At 42.0% G+C, this 24,683-nt stretch overlaps 2 protein-coding genes and 1 long non-coding RNA gene across 4 annotated transcripts; 2 read left to right on the plus strand and 1 right to left on the minus strand.

Moving 5' to 3' along the window:
* Positions 1 to 1,969: 1,969 nt before the first annotated feature.
* spns3 (SPNS lysolipid transporter 3, sphingosine-1-phosphate (putative)) lies at positions 1,970 to 14,617 on the minus strand. 2 transcript variants are annotated; one of them, XM_035527585.2, is made up of 13 exons: positions 14,315 to 14,617; positions 13,139 to 13,379; positions 12,977 to 13,042; positions 12,092 to 12,228; positions 10,048 to 10,199; positions 9,002 to 9,068; positions 8,280 to 8,422; positions 7,647 to 7,799; positions 7,171 to 7,360; positions 6,889 to 6,954; positions 6,605 to 6,703; positions 6,330 to 6,501; positions 1,970 to 3,201 (listed from the first exon to the last, which is right to left on the minus strand). In XM_035527585.2, the coding sequence occupies exons 2-13, from the start codon at positions 13,350 to 13,352 to the stop codon at positions 3,149 to 3,151; spliced, it is 1,512 nt and encodes a 503-aa protein (XP_035383478.1). In that variant the 5' UTR covers positions 13,353 to 13,379; positions 14,315 to 14,617; the 3' UTR covers positions 1,970 to 3,148. The 2 variants fall into 2 exon arrangements, with proteins under 2 accessions (XP_035383478.1, XP_026854377.2); XM_026998576.3 differs by having other exon boundaries at positions 13,139 to 13,376; positions 14,315 to 14,613.
* On the plus strand, positions 8,408 to 11,375 carry LOC145659050 (uncharacterized). Its single transcript, XR_014125030.1, has 2 exons — positions 8,408 to 8,548; positions 10,066 to 11,375. It is a non-coding gene; the product is annotated as an uncharacterized LOC145659050 (long non-coding RNA).
* A 1,772-nt stretch (positions 14,618 to 16,389) lies between the features above and the next one.
* On the plus strand, positions 16,390 to 24,459 carry ube2g1a (ubiquitin-conjugating enzyme E2G 1a (UBC7 homolog, yeast)). The gene is made up of 6 exons (XM_026998583.3): positions 16,390 to 16,574; positions 19,740 to 19,842; positions 20,200 to 20,297; positions 20,901 to 21,079; positions 21,292 to 21,419; positions 22,865 to 24,459. Exons 1-5 carry the CDS (start codon positions 16,529 to 16,531, stop codon positions 21,376 to 21,378), a joined length of 513 nt encoding a protein of 170 aa, XP_026854384.1. The 5' UTR covers positions 16,390 to 16,528; the 3' UTR covers positions 21,379 to 21,419; positions 22,865 to 24,459.
* The last annotated feature ends 224 nt before the right edge of the window (positions 24,460 to 24,683 follow it).

Consider the following 24,683-nt stretch of genomic DNA (forward strand, 5'->3'; position numbering starts at 1 on the left):
ATAGGGCTGAGGTGTGATCCGTACAGTGTCAGGAATGACACTGCTCCTTAGAATAAATGTGGGGAAGCTCAGGCATAATGGAGGACCTTATAACATATTTAGGAAAGATGTCTTAATCTGTTTTGTATGACTAAAACGGGTTTTTGTGACACATGATTGTATTTTTACACGGGCAATTCTAAGCCTGTATTTAGAAATATAAATTCATGGGCATGAACAGATACTGAAGTTGGCACTGGCGCAAATGTCCCTGATCCCTTAGCGACATCAGCTAAAGAGACTGATGTCATCGCTCTTGGGCACGTGCCTGGTGGCCTTCATACAGGGGGCCCCCCAGTGATGTCACGCCCCCTCTGCAGTTGATGGCCGATAGTGGAGGGGCGTGACCGCATCCCCCCTGCTGAGAGGGCCCGCTGATAACGCCTGCGTGAGGGCTGGCTGGGCCATAAAATTGCTCTTAGGTCAGCGTGACTCTGAGAGAAAAGGAAGTCTGGCAGGGCTTAGGTCAGCATGAGATGCACAGTGGTACATGGGGCCATGAACCTGAGATTTATTGCTCATTTATTAAACATACTTATTAAACACTTTACCAAACACTGAGTGTATTCAATAACTACACTGAAACTAATGTGAAAAACATGTAGTTACATAGTGAGGCCTCAGAGTTGGGACGTGCTGGCAGGGTTTTTGGTATGGGAGGGGTTAAACACAGAATTCTTCAGCCATTGGATCCTGGAAAGTATAGCAGAAGCTACAGAACGCAGGGGGCGAATGTGGTCTAGTAACTGGGCGAGGCGCCTCGTTACAGTGTCCCACTCATTGCAGCTGTGAGGTAGGAAGGAGAGAGGATGAGTGCACCGGGCCATGTGAGAGCTGTTGGTGTGTTTGCCTGTGTGTGTCCATGTATGTGCACATGTCTTTCTCAGTATATGCCTGTCTGTCTGTGTGTATCTGAGAATGCTTGTGCATCACTCTGGAATGTAAAGTATTTCAGAGTAAACACAAACCCCCCGAATACACACACTTTCTGTCTCCCACTCCACATTTGGCTTGGCTCACTATTTTTCATCGATCACCCTTCTGAATTTATTAGCCATTGTGTCAGCTTCCTGTCAGGTTTGGGAGTCACTCACAGGAAAGGCATAATCGTGCCGATAAAGGCCACACCAGCTCGGGTGGTGGACAATGCCCATTGTGTCCTAATTACGGGTCAAACGTCTTACCCGGCTGGAATGCTCTCCGGAAATCTTTAAGGCTGCCTTTGCCTTTAGCGAGAACGCTCCGCCCTGTCCATGGAACCGGGTCTGCCAAGGAAACGTCTGCAAAAATTCCAAGCATGAGCTTGGAATTATTACAGGAGCGGAGAAGAAAAGGACCAAACAGAAGGATGGAAGCGGGTCCCAGCGATAAGGAAAAGCAAACAGCTGACTTTTCCCGCAAAACCACGACCTTGGCCATCGGCGTCTGACGGCGGCCAAGTCGGAGTGCCATGTTTTGACGGAAGAATTTAGTGGACAGAACAATGGGTTGATGCGTTACGTAAAGGTGGGAATCATTAGCTGTTCTTGTGCGGTTGTTGAGCAAGCCAATCAGTGTCACTGACAGATGTCACAGAAGAATGCATTTCCTGAGCAAGTCAAAAACAAAAATGTTCCTAAATAATATTTTCACTGTGGCTTCAGCCTGAGACCTTTGAATTCGCGGAAAGGCCGGCTGCTATCTGCCACGCCGTTGTCATCCCTGAACTGTCCCGTCTTGAGTGTTGAGAGATGAAAGCTGTAGTTTTGGACAGTTGTGTGAATGTAAATCTACACTGTTTGTGTGTGTGTGTGTGCATGTGTAGTTGCTGGTTTCAAGCTAGCCTGGGTGATTGACAAGTTTCTATCTCTTTAGAGAATGCTATGGGTAGAATATAACTAAACATGAGCATACATGACTGTACACACAAAAGACACACACACACCCAGAATTCCTTAAATCAAAGGATTGAAACCACATAGATGGCCAGTTTATAAGGTTCTTTCCACTTTAACAGATAAATGTCTCTGTGTGAAAGCTTCACTATAACAGGGACGGGGAAGCACATTCAAACTGGACTGTAGTTCCACCTTCAAGAAGAATGAACCCAGTTCTCCAACACAAATGTGGTCACTGCTCTCTGACTAGCCCAGCGCTGATAGCTAAGGCCTTGGTTATTTGTATGAGGTAAACTGTGTATGCTAATATGTAAATACATTTTTAATTACTTTTATCAGGTGAACTAATGAGCCTGATTTCACAGATCTCCTGAGCACAGAGGAACATTAAATGCAATGAATCTAAAACTGCCATGTTGCAAATTCAAAGGTAATTAATCATTAATCATATGCTGAGTCAAATGAAAATATTCAAGCATTTTTGATTTGTTTGTAGGCTATAGCAAGGCTGCTTATGTGTAAGAACAGTGCCATCTTGTAGTAAAATGGTGGCATTACATGTGTTTCCCATTTTATCAACAAAAATAACAACCTCATATATAACAAAGCTAACAACTTTATAGGCTCATATATTATACATTTATTTAAAAGTAGTAAAATCTCAATAAAACAAGAAACATATACTATCAGATAAATTTCTCAGTCTGTGGTTGAACTGGAATCAAGAAGCTTATGGAGGCTATTTTAGCGCATATGCTATGTTGCCTTGGTAGCCATTAAATCAGGTTTATGTCTGGGCTTCTATTAGTTCCAGTGAAAGACCAGGACCAACAAGAGACATCACAGTAAGAACTATTTTGAACATCAACATATCCAGAAGCTGGCCTAAGCACATATAATGAATATATTTAATATGACACTGAGCTGCAACGGACTGTTGATCAAGGTATTTATGCTTAGATATGGAATGTGGTCAACATGAGAAACTGGATATGCACTTGTGGAATAGGAGGGGGGGGGGGTAGTTAAAGACACAATGTTTGTAGCTGTATGTATGTTTGTAGCTGCACGCAAAAAAGAAAAAAAATGCAATCAATGAATCAAATTAAGACAATTAAGTTTCAAAATCAAATCAAAATCAAATTAAGTTTGCTGTGGCCGTGAGACGGCTCGAGCTTAGGACGCTCCGCGGCGGTATCAGCGGCGCTATTGGTCCGAACGCGCGCTCCGGCTCAGACCGACTCTGCCGTGCCCTCCGTCCTGGTGGGAGTCTCCCCTGGGATGCCTGGAAGAAAACAAGGAAGAACACAAGCTATAGGTACACTGGACATCTCATATCTCACATGTCCTGGATGCGCGTTGGTAGCATTCATACGGCACACGCTAAGAATCCTAGTTCTGGAAATACAAGTAGAGCCGTGTGGTAGGGCAGGGCTCAGCTCGCTAATAGAGAAAAGTCACAGGGCAGCATGCCTTTGGGTCCACTCAGAGCAACACGGCTGCTTTGTTTCTCTCTATTAAAGATATAAAAAGTTGAAGCTGACAGTTAAAACAAACACGTTTTGTAAATCGTAGGGTTCTATCCAAGATGTGTGGGTAACATGCTGGTGAAAGAACAGAGAGATTAGGGCAGGAAACAGTGCTGTCTTGCACTGGACCCACAACATCGCTCTCTCTCTTACTGCATTCCTCTAGCTCCCTTAAGTATAACCTGTAATTGAATTAAACAATTGCACATCCCAGGCAACATGGTCGCATATCTGTGCAGCTCAATCCTGGGTTTAGCCGTGCAGAGCTGTACGAACCAAAAGGGCCTTGTGTTTCACAATCTTGCATACTGAGAATAAATTGTAAATTCTGCTACACAATCCTGCGAATGTCCTAGAAATGACTGTTTATTAAAAATGTGTACTATAAATCTGCTGTGTTGCTTGCTGTGTTTTAGTGTGAAGCAATAGCTTGCTGGGTTGTTTTAGTGGTAGAGTATCTTATATCTAACGTATTATATTGTTAAACGTCAAGTGTACTTTTTTATTTATTTTCTTTCTCTGCCCTTGTGTGATGTGGTGTTCCAGCACTTACTACAGTACATACTCCAGCACTTACTATAGTACATACTCCAGCACTTACTATAGTACATACTCCAGCACTTACTATAGCACATACTCCAGCACTTACTACAGTACATACTCCAGCACTTACTATAGTACATACTCCAGCACTTACTATAGCACATACTCCAGCACTTACTACAGTACATACTCCAGCACTTACTACAGTACATACTCCAGCACTTACTATAGCACATACTCCTGCACTTACTGTATTACACACTCCAGCACTTACTATAGTACATACTCCAGCACTTACTACAGTACATACTCCAGCACTTACTATAGCACATACTCCAGCACTTACTACAGTACATACTCCAGCACTTACTATAGCACATACTCCAGCACTTACTATAGTACGTACTCCAGCACATACTACAGTACATACTCCAGCACTTACCATAGTACATACTCCAGCACTTACTATAGCACATACTCCAGCACTTACTATAGTACATACTCCAGCACTTACTATAGCACATACTCCAGCACTTACTATAGTACATACTCCAGCACTTACTACAGTACATACTCCAGCACTTACTACAGTACGTACTCCAGCACTTACTCCAGCACTTACTATAGTACATACTCCTGCACTTACTATAGTACGTACTCCAGCACTTACTACAGTACGTACTCCAGCACTTACTACAGTACGTACTCCAACACTTACTACAGTACATACTCCAGCACTTACTACAGTACATACTCCAGCACTTACTATAGCACATACTCCAGCACTTACTACAGTACATACTCCAGCACTTACTATAGTACGTACTCCAGCACTTACTACAGTACGTACTCCAACACTTACTACAGTACATACTCCAGCACTTACTACAGTACGTACTCCAGCACTTACTACAGTACATACTCCTGCACTTACTATAGTACATACTCCAGCACTTACTACAGTACATACTCCAGCACTTACTACAGTACATACTCCAGCACTTACTATAGTACGTACTCCAGCACTTACTACAGTACGTACTCCAACACTTACTACAGTACATACTCCAGCACTTACTACAGTACATACTCCAGCACTTACTATAGCACATACTCCAACACTTACTACAGTACATACTCCAGCACTTACTATAGTACATACTCCAGCACTTACTACAGTACGTACTCCAACACTTACTATAGCACATACTCCAGCACTTACTACAGTACATACTCCAGCACTTACTACAGTACATACTCCAGCACTTACTACAGTACGTACTCCAACACTTACTACAGTACATACTCCAGCACTTACTATAGTACATACTCCAGCACTTACTACAGTACATACTCCAGCACTTACTACAGTACATACTCCTGCACTTACTGTATTACACACTCCAGCACTTACTATAGTACATACTCCAGCACTTACTACAGTACATACTCCAGCACTTACTACAGTACATACTCCTGCACTTACTGTATTACACACTCCAGCACTTACTATAGTACATACTCCAGCACTTACTACAGTACGTACTCCAACACTTACTACAGTACATACTCCAGCACTTACTACAGTACATACTCCAGCACTTACTATAGCACATACTCCAGCACTTACTACAGTACATACTCCAGCACTTACTACAGTACATACTCCAGCACTTACTACAGTACATACTCCAGCACTTACTGTATTACACACTCCAGCACTTACTACAGTACATACTCCAGCACTTACTACAGTACGTACTCCAACACTTACTACAGTACATACTCCAGCACTTACTATAGTACATACTCCAGCACTTACTACAGTACATACTCCAGCACTTACTACAGTACATACTCCTGCACTTACTGTATTACACACTCCAGCACTTACTATAGTACATACTCCAGCACTTACTACAGTACGTACTCCAACACTTACTACAGTACATACTCCTGCACTTACTGTATTACACACTCCAGCACTTACTATAGTACATACTCCAGCACTTACTACAGTACGTACTCCAACACTTACTACAGTACATACTCCAGCACTTACTATAGTACATACTCCAGCACTTACTACAGTACATACTCCAGCACTTACTACAGTACATACTCCAGCACTTACTATAGTACATACTCCAGCACTTACTACAGTACATACTCCTGCACTTACTATAGCACATACTCCTGCACTTACTACAGTACGTACTCCAACACTTAGTCACTTATTCAGCTTGGCTCATTTCAACCAAACTCAGCTGCACTGAGTCGAGCCCACCTGCATCGAACTGTCCCAGAGACTCGCTGCGTCGGCCAGCACGTCCTGCCGTACCTATTGCGAGCACCTCTGCTGCCCTGCGATCCTCTTTGATGTAAAGGGCAGTGAAGAGGAAGAAGAGGCCGCCCAGGACCCCGATGAAGGGGCAGATCAGAATGCTGTACTCCAGACTATGGAACCGCCATTCAAGAGAGGTGGCCTGTAACTTGCTCACGACGTCGGAGATCTGTGAGCGACATAGAGGCACCGTGGTTAGCATGGACCTGCGTCCCCGGGTTGACTGTGATTTCTGTGGCTTCATTTTTGGGCCTACATCTGTGTGTGCTTACTATGCCAAGGAGGTAAGGACTTCCTGCGTCGCCGAGTAGATGACAAACCATAATTTGTAAGGCTTCGGCAGTTGCCCTTCTGGTTGGTATGACGACATACTAAAATATGTCAAAAAAGACAGGGAACATGGCATTACAATCTCAAGTGTAACTATGATCAGATCATTCCGTGATGGACTTTTGCAATTTACATTTTCAGCATATGATCTTATCTGGAGTCACGTACAAGTTTATCAGCATGACAGCGTGTGTGCGCTTCATGGAAACTGCAGCATGAGTCTTACCAGCAGGATGTCAGCTATAATTGCCCAGTTCAGTGAAAGCAGAACCTCTCCAATACCAATGAATGTCTGAAAAACAAAACAAACACATTAATGCTAATTTGCACTTAGACCAATAGAAAATGCTAACTTGCTTTGGCTATAACCTACTAGTGAAACACTGCACATTCGTTCGGAATCATTTGGGGAGTGAGCTGGACTCTAAAACACTCCGCGATTGTACGCGAGTCCCGACAAGCACGGGGTGCTGAGGCAAAGAGGGCTGAGGCGCTGGGCCGAGCATACGTATGTGACGGGGATGCTGGTGCCCGCCAGCACGATGGCTAGGAACAGGCAGGGCGAGGAGCTGAGCATGCCAACTGCGCAGATGATTGGGTCGGCGCTGGGCAACCGGTCGCGCAGCTTCCTGGATATGGCGGTGCCCACAAAGACCCCCATGATTCCCGTCACCACCGTGATCACGCCAAAGATCAAGCTGTGCCAGGAAAGGGAAACAGCATGGAAAAGGGAAACCCCTTAAGTTAAAATCTCAGAGAATTTAACACCCATTCCAGACCTGTCTGTAGGTTTAATAGTCATATAAGATCTATAGTTTATATAAAGTAAAGTCTGGCCCAGGATGGTATTTTAATTTAAGCAGCACTTAGTTTTTGATTAGGGAGCATTCTCTACTTATTGCATTGTGACAGAATATTCAAATGAGGCTTGCAAGTGTCATGTGTAGACAAGAAGATGTAGGTCAAAGGTGGAGGCGCGCGTACCTGTCGGAAGGGTCACAGGGCTCTTTCACACAGGGTGGCATGATGCCCTGCTTGACCCGGGCACGAGACAGGAAAGTGGGCGTCCAAAATGCAAGCGCCCCTGTGACAAATGCCATGGCTGTCACCCCCAGGGAGGACCACACAAAGCTCCGGCTAGAGGGAAAAACCCCATCCCCAAACATGCATACAGAGTCATGGCATACACTCAAACATACATCATATAGACATTATAAATATGCAACTATCAATATAATAGGTATTTTCCAAGACTAAGCTTTTTAGTTACTAGACTAACCTTTAGTTGCGTTTAGTTGTGGTTTAGTTGCGGCTAAGCCTAATCTGCATCCCAATAATTATAAGGACATGTTTTTACCCTTTTAGTTTAAAAAATGAAACTAGCTTTTGTTGAACTACCCCCCACCCCCTAACCCCGTTAGGACTGTTTTGTGTTCCCTTTTTCTCTAGTTTTTCTAAATGGGACATTTTTGTTTTCAAAATATACACACACACACACACACACACACACACACACACACACACACACACACACATACAGTTCTTTTAATAGATACACTTCTCTAGGCACCTCCTGTGACCTTTACGCTTAGGTCTGTTCTGCTTAACGTTACCCACTTTCTGAGGAGATACTTGACATCCTCCAGGTAAGATGTATGCTCAATGCACACAGATCCTTGCATTTCGGAGGCTCCTCGAGGAGGGTTGGGCATGAGGAACACCAGCAGGAGCAGGCCCGGGACGCCCAGGATCGGGTTGAGCTGCAGAAGAATCGGCGCCGGCGTTACTGCGCAACCTCAACATCCAGCTCTGGTCTCGCTCTCTGATGCTGACACCAGCTGGTGTTACTACTCGCTAACCCGGAGTTTGGAAGAAGCTGCTCCTAGGTAGGTCTGAAATGGCAACTCACGCCCTGTTGCTACTGACACACAGCAAACGATGTGTTTTTAGACCAGTTATTATTGCACAAAATGATTTCGCTCTATTTTTGTTGGGCTCAAATGATTAAACAGGCATAAAACCTTTTGAGTTGAATTTTATGAGAAGGGATTTGAAGTTCTAGAAGACTCTATTCATAGCACAACTACAAATATGTGGAAATGTTATAGCTCCAATACTAAGAACATGGAGTACATGTTCAGATATTAGAGAATCTCCAGGCTGAGTTAGCAGGGCCAAGTTTAAAAGCACCCAGGTGTTAAGAGCACCGTCCATATTAAAGAGAGTGATCCTCTGGAGACCCAGCATAAGGCGTGAGGACCGAAAGCTGCGACTGGCATGATTGAAAGCCTCTGTTAAAGCTTGAACTATATCCTGACTTCCAAAGAGAAGAGTCTTACCCTGAGGGCCCAGTGCCAATCTCCTGTCACACTGGCAATTTTGGATCCCAGGATGTAGCCAAGACCACTGGGGGTAGAGCAAAGGGAGGGGTGTCATTAGGGGGAGTTTTCAAAAACATCTCTAAGCCTGGCAGTGTGTAGTATCTTGTTGCAAGTGTGGTGCATGCCTTCAGTAAGTTGGTTGTGGTTTGACGCGTGAAACTCTAAGTGGGGTAATGGAAACCGGAGAAGCTGGAGCTCAGGGCCACCTCTGTTTTGTGCTATTTTCATATTTATGAGAACATATCATAGAAATTATATAGGCTAAAAACCAACAAGGCTGATCTGAAAGTTTCTAAACATGCGGAGTAAAAACTATGGAGGGTTGTTTTGGGCCAAATTGAAACGCAATCGTGACGGTGGGCAAACGTGAAAAGCAATACACACGTGATGTGACTTTCAATAGCAACATGTGGAATGCACTAAGAATGAACAGCAATACATTCGACCTGTAAAACAATACATGGAGCATTTACAAAACTAAACCGTGAGTTCATGTCAGAATTGAATATAATCCACCTTGAAAAGTAACTCGCAATTCAATTGCTATCCACTTCAAACATAGATTCCTTACCGAAATGAAATGATTACAGTAAACACAGTGAAATGTATTGCACATGTGCAATTGTGTTTAAAGAGTGATGTGCAGAATATGGAAAGTAGGAGTCTGTTGTGGTGTGTTCGGCCCCATATCAAGGACTGTGTCTAAAACTCAGCAGCAGGTTGTGACTGAACATTGATTACATTTTATTCTGACATGAATGCCACACTGATCTTGACTGAACAGACTGAAGTTTGTTGTGTTTTGGTTTGTCACATTCACAGCAGCACACGGACGGACGCAATACACTTGTGAGCTGACTGTGTTTCAAGGTGGTTTGCATTCAGTTCTGACACAAATTCAGCATTTCATTCAGCACTTGTTGAGTTTCACCTCTCATGGGGATTTAGATTTTTTATTTAAATTCATTTATTCACTTGTATTTCTTCTTATGTTCTGTCCTCACCTCCCTACTGGGATGAAGATGTAGAAGAAGGAGATCATGATGGATCTTTGGGAGCCAATGAACAGGTCCCCGATGATGGTGGGAGCGATGGTGCAGTAACTGGCCTCTCCCGTGCCGACCAAGGCCCGCATCAGCACCAGTACCCAGAAGTACTGCAGCCAGAAAGACACATGTGGGAGACCACAGCGACTTACGTGGCATTGTGAAGGCACCACACACAAGATAAGCACAAGACCTTCCGCCCAAGGGAAGGATGTTGCATCATACAGAGTGAACTGAGAGACTAATATGAAAATGGCCTGCGAGTTGCAGAGGTGGGTAGAGTAGCCAAAAACTGTACTTAAATAAAAGTACTGTTACTTTGAAATAATAAATAATTAAGTAGAAGTAATTTAAATGATTACTTAAGTAAAAGTAATAAAGTATCTGTTAAAAAGACTACTAAAGTAGCAAGTTACTTCATCAGAACTCATTTAATAACACTGGTCAACAAAATATATAGAGATATATATTTATCCCACAAACTAAAATATGTGGTCATCATAGTTCTTTTAAAAATTCAAATATTTTTTTAAGATGTTTCTCTCAGGCATGGTTTTTAAGTAAATTGTACAATAAGTATATATTACTTATTCATAAATAAGGCTGTTATTATACACTTATAATATGTACAATATTGAACATCCCTCTTCAGTGTCCAGTAATAGTCTGCCAACATAGAGAGGCTCTACTTTTGTTACCGGTTTTCCACAGGCCAGCTACAGCCTACATAACGACATGCGTGTATAATTGGTTGTAAACTATTTGTCCTATATATGTTGACAGCTAAAAGCACTTTTGTAGATCACACCCCTGCTACATGCCATACATGAAGATGTAAATATAATGGAACAAAAAAATCCTATGGTTGAGAGAATTCTGAAGAAAAAAAAAAACGTATTTGGATTCAGCGTGCAAAAATACTTTATAAACAATGTGTTTTTCTTTGCTCTGTGTCTGTGTCCTACTTAGTTCATGCGTTTAAACTGCATGAGGTTTTTCAAATCGACTAAAAATTGTGCATATAACATATGTCACGAGCATCACATTGGATTTGGTGATCGGTTTGTGATGAGTACAGTTTCTGTGACTATTCCGAGCTCTTGCCAAAGGTCAATTACTAGACATTTTACTTTTCGTTATATATACATTGCAATTAAGTGACCGATCAGGTAGAACGGCTGGTTAGCTAGTTGGATATCCTACGCTGTCTAGCTATCAGCTGTGCCTGTATGTGGTCGAAAGAAATATCAGTATATGAAATCAATAAAAAACCTCAATTTTTATAACCTCGAAACCTGTATAATCTTTATAATCTTGAAAATATGCCTCAACGTGACACATGGATTCCTGCATGCCATAAGTTCAATGCAGTTGCTGCATTTCTTTTTCTGCGTGTAGTAGCTGCTATGAAGCTAGCTAGTCATATTTTCTTAGAATTTCACTGATAACGGACCACACCCCACTTTCATATTAAGAATGACAGCATCGACTTCACACATATATGTGAGCCTTAAAGAAAATAATATATTTCGAGCTATTTTAATAAATGTCATAATTTGAGTCTCAAGCCAGAAAACATGCTTGTTCCCTTTTCCTTATGTTGGTCTACTGTCCAGTTCTCTAACTTCCTGAAGCACAGCGACACTCAGTCATCATCTTTAGAGATTTCGCTCAGTCAGCTTTAGGGATTTTACTAAACCTCACACACTTGACAGGTTGTGGCAAAATGTACAAATGTAAAAAAAAAAATTATTAAAAAAATAAAAAGTTTAAATGTTACGTTAGGAACGTTTTAAAGTAAATTTTTGACTTCACAAAAATGTTACTCGAGTAACAGTATAAATTACACTCTTTTAAAATAACTCTTAAAAGTACAGTTTGTTCAAAAAGTTACTAAACGTGCTAAATGTAGCGGGTTACTACCCACCTCTGGCCTACATTTCCTGTGAAAGATAACTTAAATGCTGAACATCTGCCAAGAGCCAAATGGCAGTAACGCTACCTCTTCAGTGATGAAAGAACTCCCCAGTGTTGTGACAATCCATGCAATCATACCGGCCACCATGATCACCTTCCGGTTGTACCGGTCTCCAAGGTAACCGAAGGCCGGCGCCAACAGCATGAAGCTGCAGATGAAAACTGCAAACGCGTGAACAGTTTATTAACAATAGGTTCAGTTTATATATCACCTTTCATAAACCCAAGGTTGCTTTCGAATTTAAAAATTTTGTAATGTCTGTGGTCATGTTTTACTGTCATGAGATATCTTGGTTCCTCTTTTAATTCCTATAGCTGATGGTTCCTATTCCTATAGCTGATGGTTTTACTCTAAAGGCGTCTTTGAGCTTGAATGCATATCAAAGCTCACACTTTAAAAAAAGGCACAACAATGTAAAATTTTAAACCAACATATTTACATATGTAGTGCTTGTTGCATTATAAGTGCATTTTGCAAGTGATTGGTTCGTAATGCGGACCATCTGCTGAAGCCACGACTCATCAGCCTCCCCTTACCCAAATCATCACTGGTTATTTTTGGACTACAACATCAATGAAACCACTGCTAAAACTACATTATTGCATAGCAGATCGTTCTTGATGCAATACTGACACTACAGTGGTGTGGTGCTGAGCAGAGGCGAGATTATCAGGTTTATCTCGCCCAACTAAACAGGAAGTGGTTGCTACAAAAATAGATGTATAGTGATCCCTTATATATCAACTACCATTTACAGTATGCTGTTAAAGGCACAGACAGTAACCTCTGCTATGGCATCCAGACACCCCAACAGCTCTCAGTGCATGGAAAGAATGCCCAGGAGCAATTGTCTGAGGTGTTGCAATCATTCATTAATGGGCTGCAAGCTAAATGCCAACATGCTGATACCTGTCTGTAGTAGGCCGGATGTGCTGTCAGTGATGCGAAAGTAATTCTGGATGCTAGGCAGAACTCCTGAAACACACACATACCAAATGTTTTTGACTGGTGTGCCAATGGCCACAGGGCTGGCAAGAAATAAAAATAACCACGATTCCCACGCCTCGTCACCTGCGATCGTGTAGCGATCCATATAGTTGAGCAGATTGACGTAGCAGAGCACAGCCACTGCAACATACGCCCGCTTAGAGGACTTGATTCCGGCATCTGCGGAGGGGATGTCACCCTCAGCAGTCTCGTGGCTGACAGAGCCGTATTTCTGGCTACTGCAAGGGTGCTTGTCCTCACTGGGCTGGATGGTCACGATGGGGGACGTGTCCTCCATGCTTATCCAGCAGTCCTCACACCTCTGCTATTGACAAGAGGTTTAACATCACACAGCTTTGCCTGCAGTGTGCACCTTTGTTTCTGAAGCATTCCCAGCCATATCACCAAAATGAAACAGAAAGGTGTCTGTTTTCAGTAAGCCTAACCAAACCCCTGAGCAGGGAATTCCCGATCAAGCCTCATCCTTCATCGATCCCAACTTTCACATTTACTGAAACAAGCTAATCTTGTTTGCTAGTCACCTCGCAATCACTGGATGTATTTTAATGTGTGGTAGTGGTGGGGTGGTTGGGTGGTGCAAACTGATTTTTGTAAGAAGGCAAAACTAAAGAATTTGATGCCTGCATTGATGTAATTAGATCTGATAAAGCACGATCATGTTTCAGGCTACATGCAATAAAACCAGCCTTCCACAACATTTTCACTCATGCGATTACAAGAGCAATAAAGAGCACTTTGTCTCAGTTTAACCCCTGGCTATTCATTTACACCAAAAATATTATAGCAAAAAGTTAATTCTCTCTGCAAATCTTACTGCGTAACAACAGAGCAATTATGCATTGGAAGGATGAATAGGCACATCTTATAATGCTCTGGTAAGTTTGGTGGCAGTAGTTATAGAAGTGGATTTTTCCATAAAGGAGATGTTCTTGGCCCAGAAGCGCCAGTGAGGACTGACACCATTGTCCAGGCTGTAAGCTCAGACCATGCCACTGCATGGTCCCATATAATCAGTTCTAATTGACTCGACAAAGCACACAGCCGGCTCTTGAGACACAGGGATAATGACATGTTCAAATGGCATCTCAAACAAAGTTCCTCTTTGGATCATTTTTGTAATGTTTCCAATTGTCAGTAAATTACATGAATAGACAAAGAAAGCATTCAACAGTTTCAAGACTAGCCGGCTAGCACAAATACTACACAAATACATTCACTGGCTGGTTATGAATGGCTTACATTAGAAAGGATGGAGTCCTGGCTTCTTGTATAAGTTAATCCATGTTTTGTTGTTTGTTGCTTGTTTATTTGATTTCTTTCTCCTGTGGCCTCCTCTTTTAGGCCACGTTTCTGTTAGGATGGTGAGGAATAGCAGTAGAGATTTTTCTACACTGCCAAACAGTGGCAGAAGTCCCAGTAACTTCGATAAGCGTGCACGATGATCAAGTTAAAACAAAGCCCTCTCAGCCTGGTCACATGGTACAAACAGTTCCTCCTTGTGATGCAGTGTGCACCAGCAGACAACTGCAGGGTTGGGGTTTTTTGTGGTTTGTTTTTTTTTGGTTTTTTTTGTGAGCTGCAGGCGGCCTAGACTGAACACACAGCTTTTATATGGTTTTCCATTGGTGACAAAATACATCCCTGTCTCAGTATGAAACTCAAAAAGCATAGGGGATGTCTAGCTTTTGCTATCACTTGTCAGAAATCATTAACAGAGTAACTTTAATACTGGATTGTAAAGCAGTTTCCTTGAAGAAGCCCACAGTCAGGACAAGGCTTAAAATTAACTGAGGTAGACTTTGAAATAAGACCACATAATATGTAAACATTTTGTTCTCTTCACCTGTTTCTACCAAACCCTTGGGCACTGTCCGCCAATGAGTGATATCAAAGCATTTAAGAACTTGAAACCTTCAACCACTAAGATAAAAGGATCTCTAAGATTTTTTTTCTTCTTCTTTTTCTTCTCTATGTCTTTGTTTTGTGCTGTTTTGTGAGAATGGATCTCTTATTCCAAGACTAGTTATGTAACAGCAAAGGAGGTGTTTGGGCCAATGTCTTATGTTCCATGGTAACACATGTGAAGTTACAAGTGTAGCATGTTAATGCTACTTTTGGTAATTGGTCATGTGGGAGTTACTCTGAATTGAATTAGAAACGTTAATGGCCTGTAGTTCCAAGACATCCAATGTGTCAGTGTTAAGGTTTTAAATGGAAGGAGTGACTTCATCACACCACAGGAAAAGGCTGATGTTGTACAAGCCAGCTCTAGCCTCTATGTCTAGGCAATAAACCTTTTTTGTTCTTGTGAAACTTATTTGCAAAGCAGTTAGGAAATCTGACCCATGTCCTGCTCTTCCTGTAGTTTTTTGCACTTTAGTCAGCCATTGGGGAAAAAAAGCAGCAACCAACTGACCAATCATACTCATAATCATTCACAACCATTTCCTGTGATACCGATATGTTAACATATTAATGTAAAGTTTCAAACCATGAGAATTCATTCGGCTCCCCAATTTAAAAATGGACAATTATACATTTGATAATTGTAAGATGTAATATAATTAGGTTTTTTTTAAAGCATAAAGAATTATTTCAGTTGTGCATGCTACTCTTTGCTCTTGAATAATTAAAATGGACCCTTTACTCAGTCAACAGTCTGGATACTATCAGTCAGTAGTAGCTAGACTGTACCTAGATAGCTATCAATATCTTAATTGTAGATAGCAATATTTTAATATGAAAACATAATAGCTTATTTAATAAATATGCAACATAAACTAAAATGAATACATTTATTTATTTACTTTTTATGCCAAGCATTTATTTATTTTAATTTTTATTTGCATATTTATTTCTTTATTTATTCATTTATTCGTGGTTTTATTTGTTTGTTTTTATGATTTGTCACATTGTCGAATCAGAAATCTTTCCATTTTTTCTAATCAGATGACTCCATCTAGCGGTGAAACAACTTATTCTACCTTAACAATAAAACTAGTTCATTTCAGATGCATCACAGTGACAATGTCTGAATAACGTTTTGTATCAATTCAGCACTTCTAATTCTTAATTAACTAGAATGAAGAAACAATTACTGTGTAGATATACGTCTTTCTAATTTCCAACATCAACATCAACATCAAAATCTAATGTAGATATTCCGCCTACAGTAATCTAGTACCATTATCAACTGAAGCTCGATCTCCACGATGTTCATTTTATTCCAAATAAATGCCTTTGTTTGGCACATGCGCGAACGCAACGCCCATAAGTGCCCTCGAGCTCTCTTTTCTCGTGGCTTCATCGCAAACACGGCGCATGCGCTTGCCGGATCAGAATGTTGAGCAAAACGGACTAGAAGCGACGGACAGACACCGACGATATTTATTGGCCGCTTTTCCTCCTTAGTTTAGTAAACACCTATCGATTCAGAATACAATATATACAACAATGACGGAGCCCCAATCAGCACTGTTACTCAGGAGACAGCTAGCAGGTAATTTGTAAGACTGTTGGCAAGTGATTGATACAAATGAAGCTAAGCTAGCAGCAAACCGGTGTTCCTCCAATTGCTTGTGGGAATCCAAGCTAACTAGCTGGCAGGCTAAGCTAACCTAGCTAACTAATCAGTCCACATCGGCCCTGTAAGCCTCTTTGTTTTCATGCACAAAATTATGAATACCGTGTATGAACCTACGCTGTTAGAAGATGTATGCTAATTTTCCTTCAAGTATGTTCAGTCGAATTTATTGGGTTTCAAAAGACTTTAAAACTTCAGCTAAATGCCTTAGTGTCAGGCTGGTTTCACAGAAATGGGCCCTGTCCGAACAGCGGTGCTGGCTTAGCAGCCGGCCGGCAGCATCTTCGCTTTCCTTGCTAGTTGACTAGCTAGCCTGTTAGCCAGCTAACAGGGTATATATTGTGGTCTGTCTAGCTACAGCTAGCTGGGTAGCTATCAGGACTCAGTCTTTCTTTTCTTCATTCGCTCACCAGGCCTCAGTATCTTTATTTTAGGTCATCGTAATGTGATTGATCGCGATTGCAGTCGCCGTGTGATTGTGTTGTATAAGCCCGACAACGACTTTATTGTGTGGCATAGCTACTGTGTGACAATTATCTGCTGTAGTAGGGGTTATCAAGTCCCTTTGTTTTTCTCATCCTAAAGCTAACCAGCTAGCACGCTAAAGTTAGCACGCTAGTGCTAGCGAGTGTCTCGGTCTCTAGCCATATGGCTGTTCATCAGATAACCAGTAAGTCGAGATCTCTAGCCGCAATCAAATTACATCTAGCTAGAAGACTTTCCAGAAGATTTCCGGACTGTAACATACTTTGAATTGCAGCTTATCGTTGACCCAAGGTGTTCATCTTTGCTATGCCGTTTTAGATTGTTTTTGGTCGCCTTTGTTTAACACTCACAGTGATTGGGCAACCTAATCCATGAGTGACAGTTTAGCTGCTAGCTCACACAAGGCAACGAGGTATTTCTAGACCTGCCCACCATTGCGTTGGGCCCCCATGTGGACGGTAGCCACACACACACACACACATACCAATTAGTGAGTCTTTGCAAAATGCACATTTTCATAATCGCGTTGAATTTCCATTCTTACTCCAGTTTAGCCAGAAGAGTAAGTGTTGTGTAATGTTGGCAATGATACCTCACATCACCCTTTAGCAGCAGCATAAAGCTCAATAAAGTGGCCCCCCAACAGAATTGCCACACACGCGTAGTCAGTGTGGGTATTTCTTGCCAAATGTTCGCAACTGAGGTCGAGCACCTCCTAAGCCTGTCTTGGCACCATGCCAGAGACTTGCCCTGCCTGGGGACCATGCAAAGAAGAGAACCTTGGGTCTGTGGACAGCCTCCAGACTTGCTCGTGTTCATTCCGCTTTCTAGCAGGAGCTCTCAATAACAGACCGACCCCTGGCAATCAGTCGTGTTCTCTCTCTGTAATGTCAGAATAGTAAACCCATCACACCACCGTTGTCCCCTTTGCTGTTGTCTGTGTTAGTGAAGGGGAAACAAGACAAACAAAATTGCTTTTTATTTTGCACCAAAACGTGCACCAAATGGGATGCCATGAAACGAGTAGCCAAGAGGCAAAGCAGCTGCTTGATGTTGCCCCCCAAAATGTAACTGGTCAGTTCTGAAAATCTGAGAAGCCAAATACTGTTCTCATCTTTTTCTATACTTTAGTCCCTGATGAATTAATTGTTTGCTCTGAAAAAGGGGGAAACGTCTGCTTTAGCTTTCTTCGTGCCCTACGAACCAGATCTGCCTTTGTCTTTCTTCTCTGGCTAATCAATGAAATGTCAGTAAGCTTTTGCCTTAAGGGTATTTTTTGGACAACAGCTTTGGTTTTACCTAGAGATGGTGCAGTGCCATTTTTTCAGCATCAATCTGATACTGAAATCTTGCATTTGACACTTGCCCGATACCAATCTGATTTATTTTCATTAAAAACACTCAGGAGCTGTGCTTCTGTTGTTTGGGTGAAATGTCTTTTTTTGTTGTTGTTGTTTTTGTTTTTGTAGGTGCATCATATGCTAAATTTTACATGTCATGCATAGACATGCTGGATAAATATAAACAGAAACTTTGTTGACAAATCTCTCTCTCTCTCTCTCTCTCTCTCTCTCTCCCCTCAGTATGGCTGCCTCGCTTATTACCGAACTCCTGAAATTTAGTTCGTATGCGTTTTTATCTCATGACTGAATGCAACTTTAATTCCACATCAATGTCATTTTGACCTTTTTCTCTTCCTTGTGAATTTTAGCAGTAAATCACTATTCTACTTGCTGAACACCAGGACAGTGGGCAGGTGGAGAGCGGCTACTTGTACTAAGAGTCTCTCTTGTCTCAACCTCGCTTGCATCCAATAGAAGTGTAATTGGATAATAATTACAAGATGGTTATTCTTTCTAACTGGAAGAAAAACCTGTGGCTAATTAGTTTTGGTTTGGTCTGCTCTTTGTAAGCATGAGCACGTGCTACGGCGGGTTCCAGACCCGAAGCTCATGACACTTGCGCTTGGCCAGAGGTCGTGCACGGATTTACCCCAAGAGACTGGCCATCTGAGATGGAGCACAGACACAAACGGGAGTATGACCTCTCTGATCTGAGATCAGGGATGAATGCTGTCTTTATGGGTTAGTGCAAAGGGGGTGTAGTCATAGGTCAGTGTGGAAAAGCGATGCCACTGCTAGAAGCTGCTCTACTGTATGGTTCAGGTGTGGAAGCCTTGTATTTGCAAACTGGACTAACTGAAGTTACATTTTGTCACAGATCCCAAATCTCTATCATGTCTCCAGAAACATCAGAAGCTTAAAGCTGTAGATCTGTCTATTTTGTTTTAATCTAATCATGTTGAAATCCATCCTTCCATGTTTCAAATGCTTTCAGAAAGCTCACTTTTATTCCACATTTCAAACACTTTTGGGAAAAGTCATTTTCATTATAGTAACTCCAGAAATTGCAGAAGTGTTATGAAGTAATAATTTTTATTTTGTTTTTTTTGTTTTTTAGGGAGAGGTGGCTTGGTGTGGGTAACCAGAGTATGGTTACCAGAGTATGGTTACCAGAGTATGGTTACCAGAGTATGGTTACCTATGGAAACTCTGCCGATCCAGATTATTTGAGAAATCTTTCTCTCCCTTTCAGAATTGAACAAAAACCCAGTGGAAGGGTTCTCTGCAGGACTAATAGATGATAATGACCTGTACAGATGGGAAGTGCTAATAATTGGTCCTCCTGATACACTGTAGTAAGTACAACTAATCTGCTGTATTTACCAACTCCCATGTCATTGCGGTCAGGGATAGGATTTTGGGGTTAGGCATATAATCTTTATAATATAAATTAATATAAGCAAAATATAAATTGGTGACTCTTTCTTTGACTCTTTAAAAGTTAAAGGACTGGTAAGAAATCAAGGTGATGCCTGATGGACTCTGTGTGTGTTTTAAAATGTATTATTTTATTTTTAATACCATCATATATTCAGCTAGACCTGCACTGTGCAGGAATCTCAGTGGGCAGTAAAGGACAAGGGTGATTTTGCAACTGGAGATCAGACCTTCTGAGACGTGTTTGCTGATGATGCCATGTTTTGTGTCTACAGCGAAGGCGGCGTGTTTAAAGCCCATCTCACGTTTCCCAAAGACTATCCTCTCAGGCCTCCCAAAATGAAATTCATTACGGAGATATGGCACCCAAATGGTAAGAATGATTTCAGCTTCTGGGACCAGTTACTCCCACAGTCCTGAACTGGAAGAGGATCGCATTCTTTGTTTGTTGAGACGAGTGTGATCGACCTGTGCTGCCTACTGTGTACCCTGCCAGCAGAGACATGAAATTCCACATTTGATCTTATACTTTGAGGGTCAACCTATGTTAGGGTGTCAAAGGTGGTGTAATGTACTTTGCGTTTAAGCCCAAAAATAAGTGGCCTTGTAAAGAATAAGGCCTGTTAAACCTGGTTTTCAAATGAGATGCTTTTCTTGTCAAAAATGTAAAATGCATGGAAGAGCTGATGGTGATGTACCAGTTTGCGTCAGATTAGATTGAACACATTAAGGTTACACTGGAAGAATGCCTCTCATTTACTGTTCCTGTAAAATAATTATTGTTTCCAATGTGGGGTCAGGATCATTAGGTCCTGTTACTGCTTGTTTATTCCACTTTTCCTTATGTAGTCCTATTTCCGAAATCAAAGAATGTATGCTTCATTATATATATGCTTCATTATAATTGACTTCTTTCTTTTCTGCTGGTACCTAAAGTGTGGGACCTTTTTTTTCTAATTTTCTCCTTTGTTTCCAGTGGACAAGAACGGCGATGTTTGCATTTCTATTCTGCACGAGCCGGGGGAGGACAAGTACGGCTACGAGAAGCCTGAGGAGCGCTGGCTCCCCATCCACACCGTGGAGACAATCATGATCAGCGTCATCTCCATGCTCGCCGACCCCAACGGAGACTCCCCCGCCAACGTGGACGCCGCAGTAAGTCGCCGTCGGCGTTTTCAGAGTGGCCTACTTCCGGAAAAGGAGCTTTTCTCCTTCAGTCTGTATGGCGTAACCTCTGTATCAAAGTCTAATCATAACGGTGATTAAAGTGGTTGCAGGAATAGTAATGGGATATTTTACAATCAGTTTGTTTCTTTTATTTATCTGGTTTTATGCGTCAATTTTTAATGATCTGTTTTACATTTCAGAAAGAGTGGAGGGAAGATAGGCACGGTGAATTCAAACGGAAAGTTGCCCGTTGTGTACGAAAGAGCCAAGAAACTGCCTTTGACTGACTGATATTCGTCCAGCAGCTTGTAGCGTCACTATTTTCAGGGTAAGCATTGTTTGCACTTTAACCATGTGTGTGTACAGCAAGCTCTCATGGCTTTCCTTTTTTTGGGGCATGGCTCAAAAAAACTGCTTTGAGAGAAAAAGAAGGCTGTCAAATTCTACTGCAGTCAGAGAATGTCATTAATATGGTGTCTATAGTTCATAAACAAATGATAAACAGAACCTGTCTGGGGTGGAGGGTCAAACCCCAGTGAGTCTAAAGCCATTAGTCACTCTGCGTGTACGGCTTTGCTGCTGGTTGCATGCGAACCTGTTTGAACAAGTTCAACGGAACCTCAGTTGGCATCCAGTTTAGAAAGACTGCCATTTGTATTATCTGTGCTTTAAATTATAACGCGGCCTGAAACCGAATTTGTCTTCCCTCCCCAAGATGGTTTTTAAGAGACAAAGCAAATATTCACTTTTCTGCTCAAGTTTTGAAAAGCTAAAGGTATTAGCTGAGATGCTTTCATTTCGACATTAGAGCTGTATGTGGACACCTAACCTTCATGCCTTTATCAGCTTGTTGGACATCAAATTCCAAAACCATGGTCATTACTATGGAGTTTCGTTTAGGCCACCGGAGTTCCTCCCCATCAAACTCAACAAACTAGGTCTTTATGGACCTCGCTTTGTGCAGAGGCAGTCATGCTGGAACAGGAAAGGGCTTAACCCAAACTGTTCCCACACAGTTGAAGTGTATAATTGTCCATAATGTCTTTGAAAGCTGTAGTATTAAAATTACCCTTCACTAAGGGGTCCCAACCCTGAAAAACAGCCCCACACCATTATCCCTCCTCCACCAACCTTTACTGTTCCAGAGTTTGGTGGCAGTGTTGCTTTACATCACTTGAGCTGATGCTCAGTGTTGTGCATAGTGACCTTAATGTTGTGCTATGCTCTGCCATGGACACCCATTTCAGGAAGCTTCCAACCTCATTTCATGGGTTGATTTTTAGGCATTATGTGCTTCACAACCCTGTGGCCCTGCTCTAGGAGTTTGCACAGTCTCCTGCTCTAGGAGTTTGCAGTCTTCTGCTTTATGGAATAACTGGTTCTCCTAGACACTTCCATTTTCACAATGATCCCACTTACAGTTGACCAAGGTAGAATTTTCACAAACTGATTTGAGGCAAAGGTGGCACTCTGTGACAATGATGCATTTAAACTCACTGAGCTCATATGTATGACCCAATCCATTGCCAATGTTTTGTCTATGGAGAGTGCATGACTGTGCTTGGGTTTACACCACACCTGTTAGAAATGGTTGACAAACACCTGAACTCAATAGTAAGGGGGGGTTGTACACATACTTTTGGTGTGGGTGTGCAGTAAATTTGTCCAGTGTGAATGTTCCCTTCAGTTATACATGCAATGGGGTTAACATATTGTGCAGTCTGTTCCTGTGTCCTTTCAGATTTGTGAATTTTTGGTTTTGTCTCCCAACAGGTCTCCAGTCGAGAAACATGGAACTGTTTTTCTGCACTCTACCACCCTATTGCCGAACTCGTCTTGATTGAACGTTGGCAGAAACAGGCTGGCATTGATAGGCTGCAATAGAACAATAACGGCTCATACAGATATGGACGGAACATGCCAGTTTAAGTGCCAACATCAAAAAAGGAAGAAAAAAAACAGAAGTGGAAAAACCACAAGATTTTTACGCAAGTCTATGAACTGATACAACTTTCAGGAAAGAAATTGTAAAGACCTGTAAATAGCACAGACATAACTGGATAATATATTAAACTGTTCCTATACATCCAGCAAGACATTTAGTACCAAATAAATAGCGCTTTCTGTAGTTAGAGTCCTGTCAAAATCTTAAAGAGTATAGTTAATTTTCCCCTCCCTGCAAGCCTACATCTAGTGTGAGTCAGTTTTTTTTACAGGTCATGTGGAGAGGCAAGGTTTACAGAAGTGGAAAGTGGAAAGGCTTCTTCCTCTTAGGTCTTCTGTGTCTGGGAGCCTCACAATGACAAATGAACTAGGAACAACAACAAAAAAGACAGCAGAAAGGCATGTTTTCATCGTTGGCACGTGGACGGGTCTTTGTGTTTTCGGGTTCGGGGTGGGAGGTTGTGATTGGCAGTACTATTGTTGGATTTTATATAGTGCGCATGTCACATTTGGGACACCTTTTCGCTTAGTGGACACTTCGGGTCAACGATGGGTAAGCCACTGGTCATCTAGAACACGCCTCCTTTGTTTTTGGGAGTGGGGAAGGGCTTGGGGAGAGTCCTGGCCGGTGGCTGTGGACGTGTCCTGCTGAGCACAGGGAACGCGCTCTATGGGCTTTTACAGCCTTGGCGAAGAGGGAGCCCGGCAAACATGGCGGCCTGCATGTGTGTGAGTGAGCACGTAGGTATTTAAGTTTGTCTTTCTTTTCAAAAGTGCCTCCGACTGAAACGGCTTGGCTTGCTGCACTTCCCGCGTCGAATCAGGAGCCCAAGGGTGAGACATGGAGAGTTCCCTGCACCCCTCAAGCTTGGTGTGCTTGTGTGAATTGCTTTATTTTATAACCCTTTGTACCAGCATTATGAATTCTTAAAGGTATCGATAATTTGGTGTAGCAATAACCCCCCCCCCCCCCCCCCCCCCCCCGGGCCATCCACCAGTATTCAGTAGACATAAGATGGGGACACGGTACCTTTGTTTTGCATAAACTCCCATTATTTTAGCAAAATCTTTTGCAGGGCTTTTTTTCCCTTTTGTGTGGTGTCATAGGATTTGTTAAGCATGCTTTAATTGTAGGTTTCTCTCAAGCGGTTCTGGGATTTGTATTGAAGTGCGCGTGTGTGTGCGCGCGCGTGTGTGTGCGTATTCAAATGGCGTATGAATGTGTGTTTTGTTTTGGTTTTTTTTTCCACTGTTATTCTTCCCAAAATCCTTTATTCTTGGTTTAATTTTATTCTTGCTCCAACAGACTACTGCAGTTTCTCTTGCCTAATGTACAAAGACAAAATACTGATGTATATTTTTCATGTTATGGAAGCTGTCACCTTCTGTAGTGAGTTCTTCTGAAATATAATTTTTTTCCAATATTTCTTTGGGTCTGTTGTCTTACTGAATAAGTCCTTTTAAATGTTCCACCAAAGCGGAGAATGCAAATATTTAATGCTTGTTCAAATTAAGTCAAAAATAAACATGACATAATGATCATAGAGGTGATTACAAGAGAAGTAGGTACATCTGAATACATTTGTAATGTGCAAGTTGTTTTTCCCCCTTTATTTTTGAAGAAATGCTGCCGGTTGCAGTAATTGTA

Source organism: Electrophorus electricus, chromosome 8 (assembly GCF_041902795.1).
Source record: "Electrophorus electricus isolate QZ-2024a chromosome 8, ASM4190279v1, whole genome shotgun sequence".
In the NCBI taxonomy this organism is placed as follows: Eukaryota; Metazoa; Chordata; class Actinopteri; order Gymnotiformes; family Gymnotidae; genus Electrophorus; species Electrophorus electricus.

What these genes read in the sequence shown, in the direction of transcription:
- ube2g1a (XM_026998583.3), top strand. Translation starts at nt 16,529, where the DNA reads ATGACGGAGCCCCAATCAGCACTGTTACTCAGGAGACAGCTAGCAG. An exon ending in ACTCAGGAGACAGCTAGCAG is followed by an intron (nt 16,575 to 19,739) that starts GTAATTTGTAAG and finishes TCTCCCTTTCAG; the next exon opens with AATTGAACAAAAACCCAGTG. An exon ending in GGAGATATGGCACCCAAATG is followed by an intron (nt 20,298 to 20,900) that starts GTAAGAATGATT and finishes CTTTGTTTCCAG; the next exon opens with TGGACAAGAACGGCGATGTT.
- spns3 (XM_035527585.2), bottom strand. Translation starts at nt 13,352, where the DNA reads ATGGAGGACACGTCCCCCATCGTGACCATCCAGCCCAGTGAGGACAAG. An exon ending in GGATCGCTACACGATCGCAG is followed by an intron (nt 13,043 to 13,138) that starts GTGACGAGGCGT and finishes TGTGTGTTTCAG; the next exon opens with GAGTTCTGCCTAGCATCCAG. An exon ending in GTCAAGTATCTCCTCAGAAA is followed by an intron (nt 7,800 to 8,279) that starts GTGGGTAACGTT and finishes TTTTCCCTCTAG; the next exon opens with CCGGAGCTTTGTGTGGTCCT.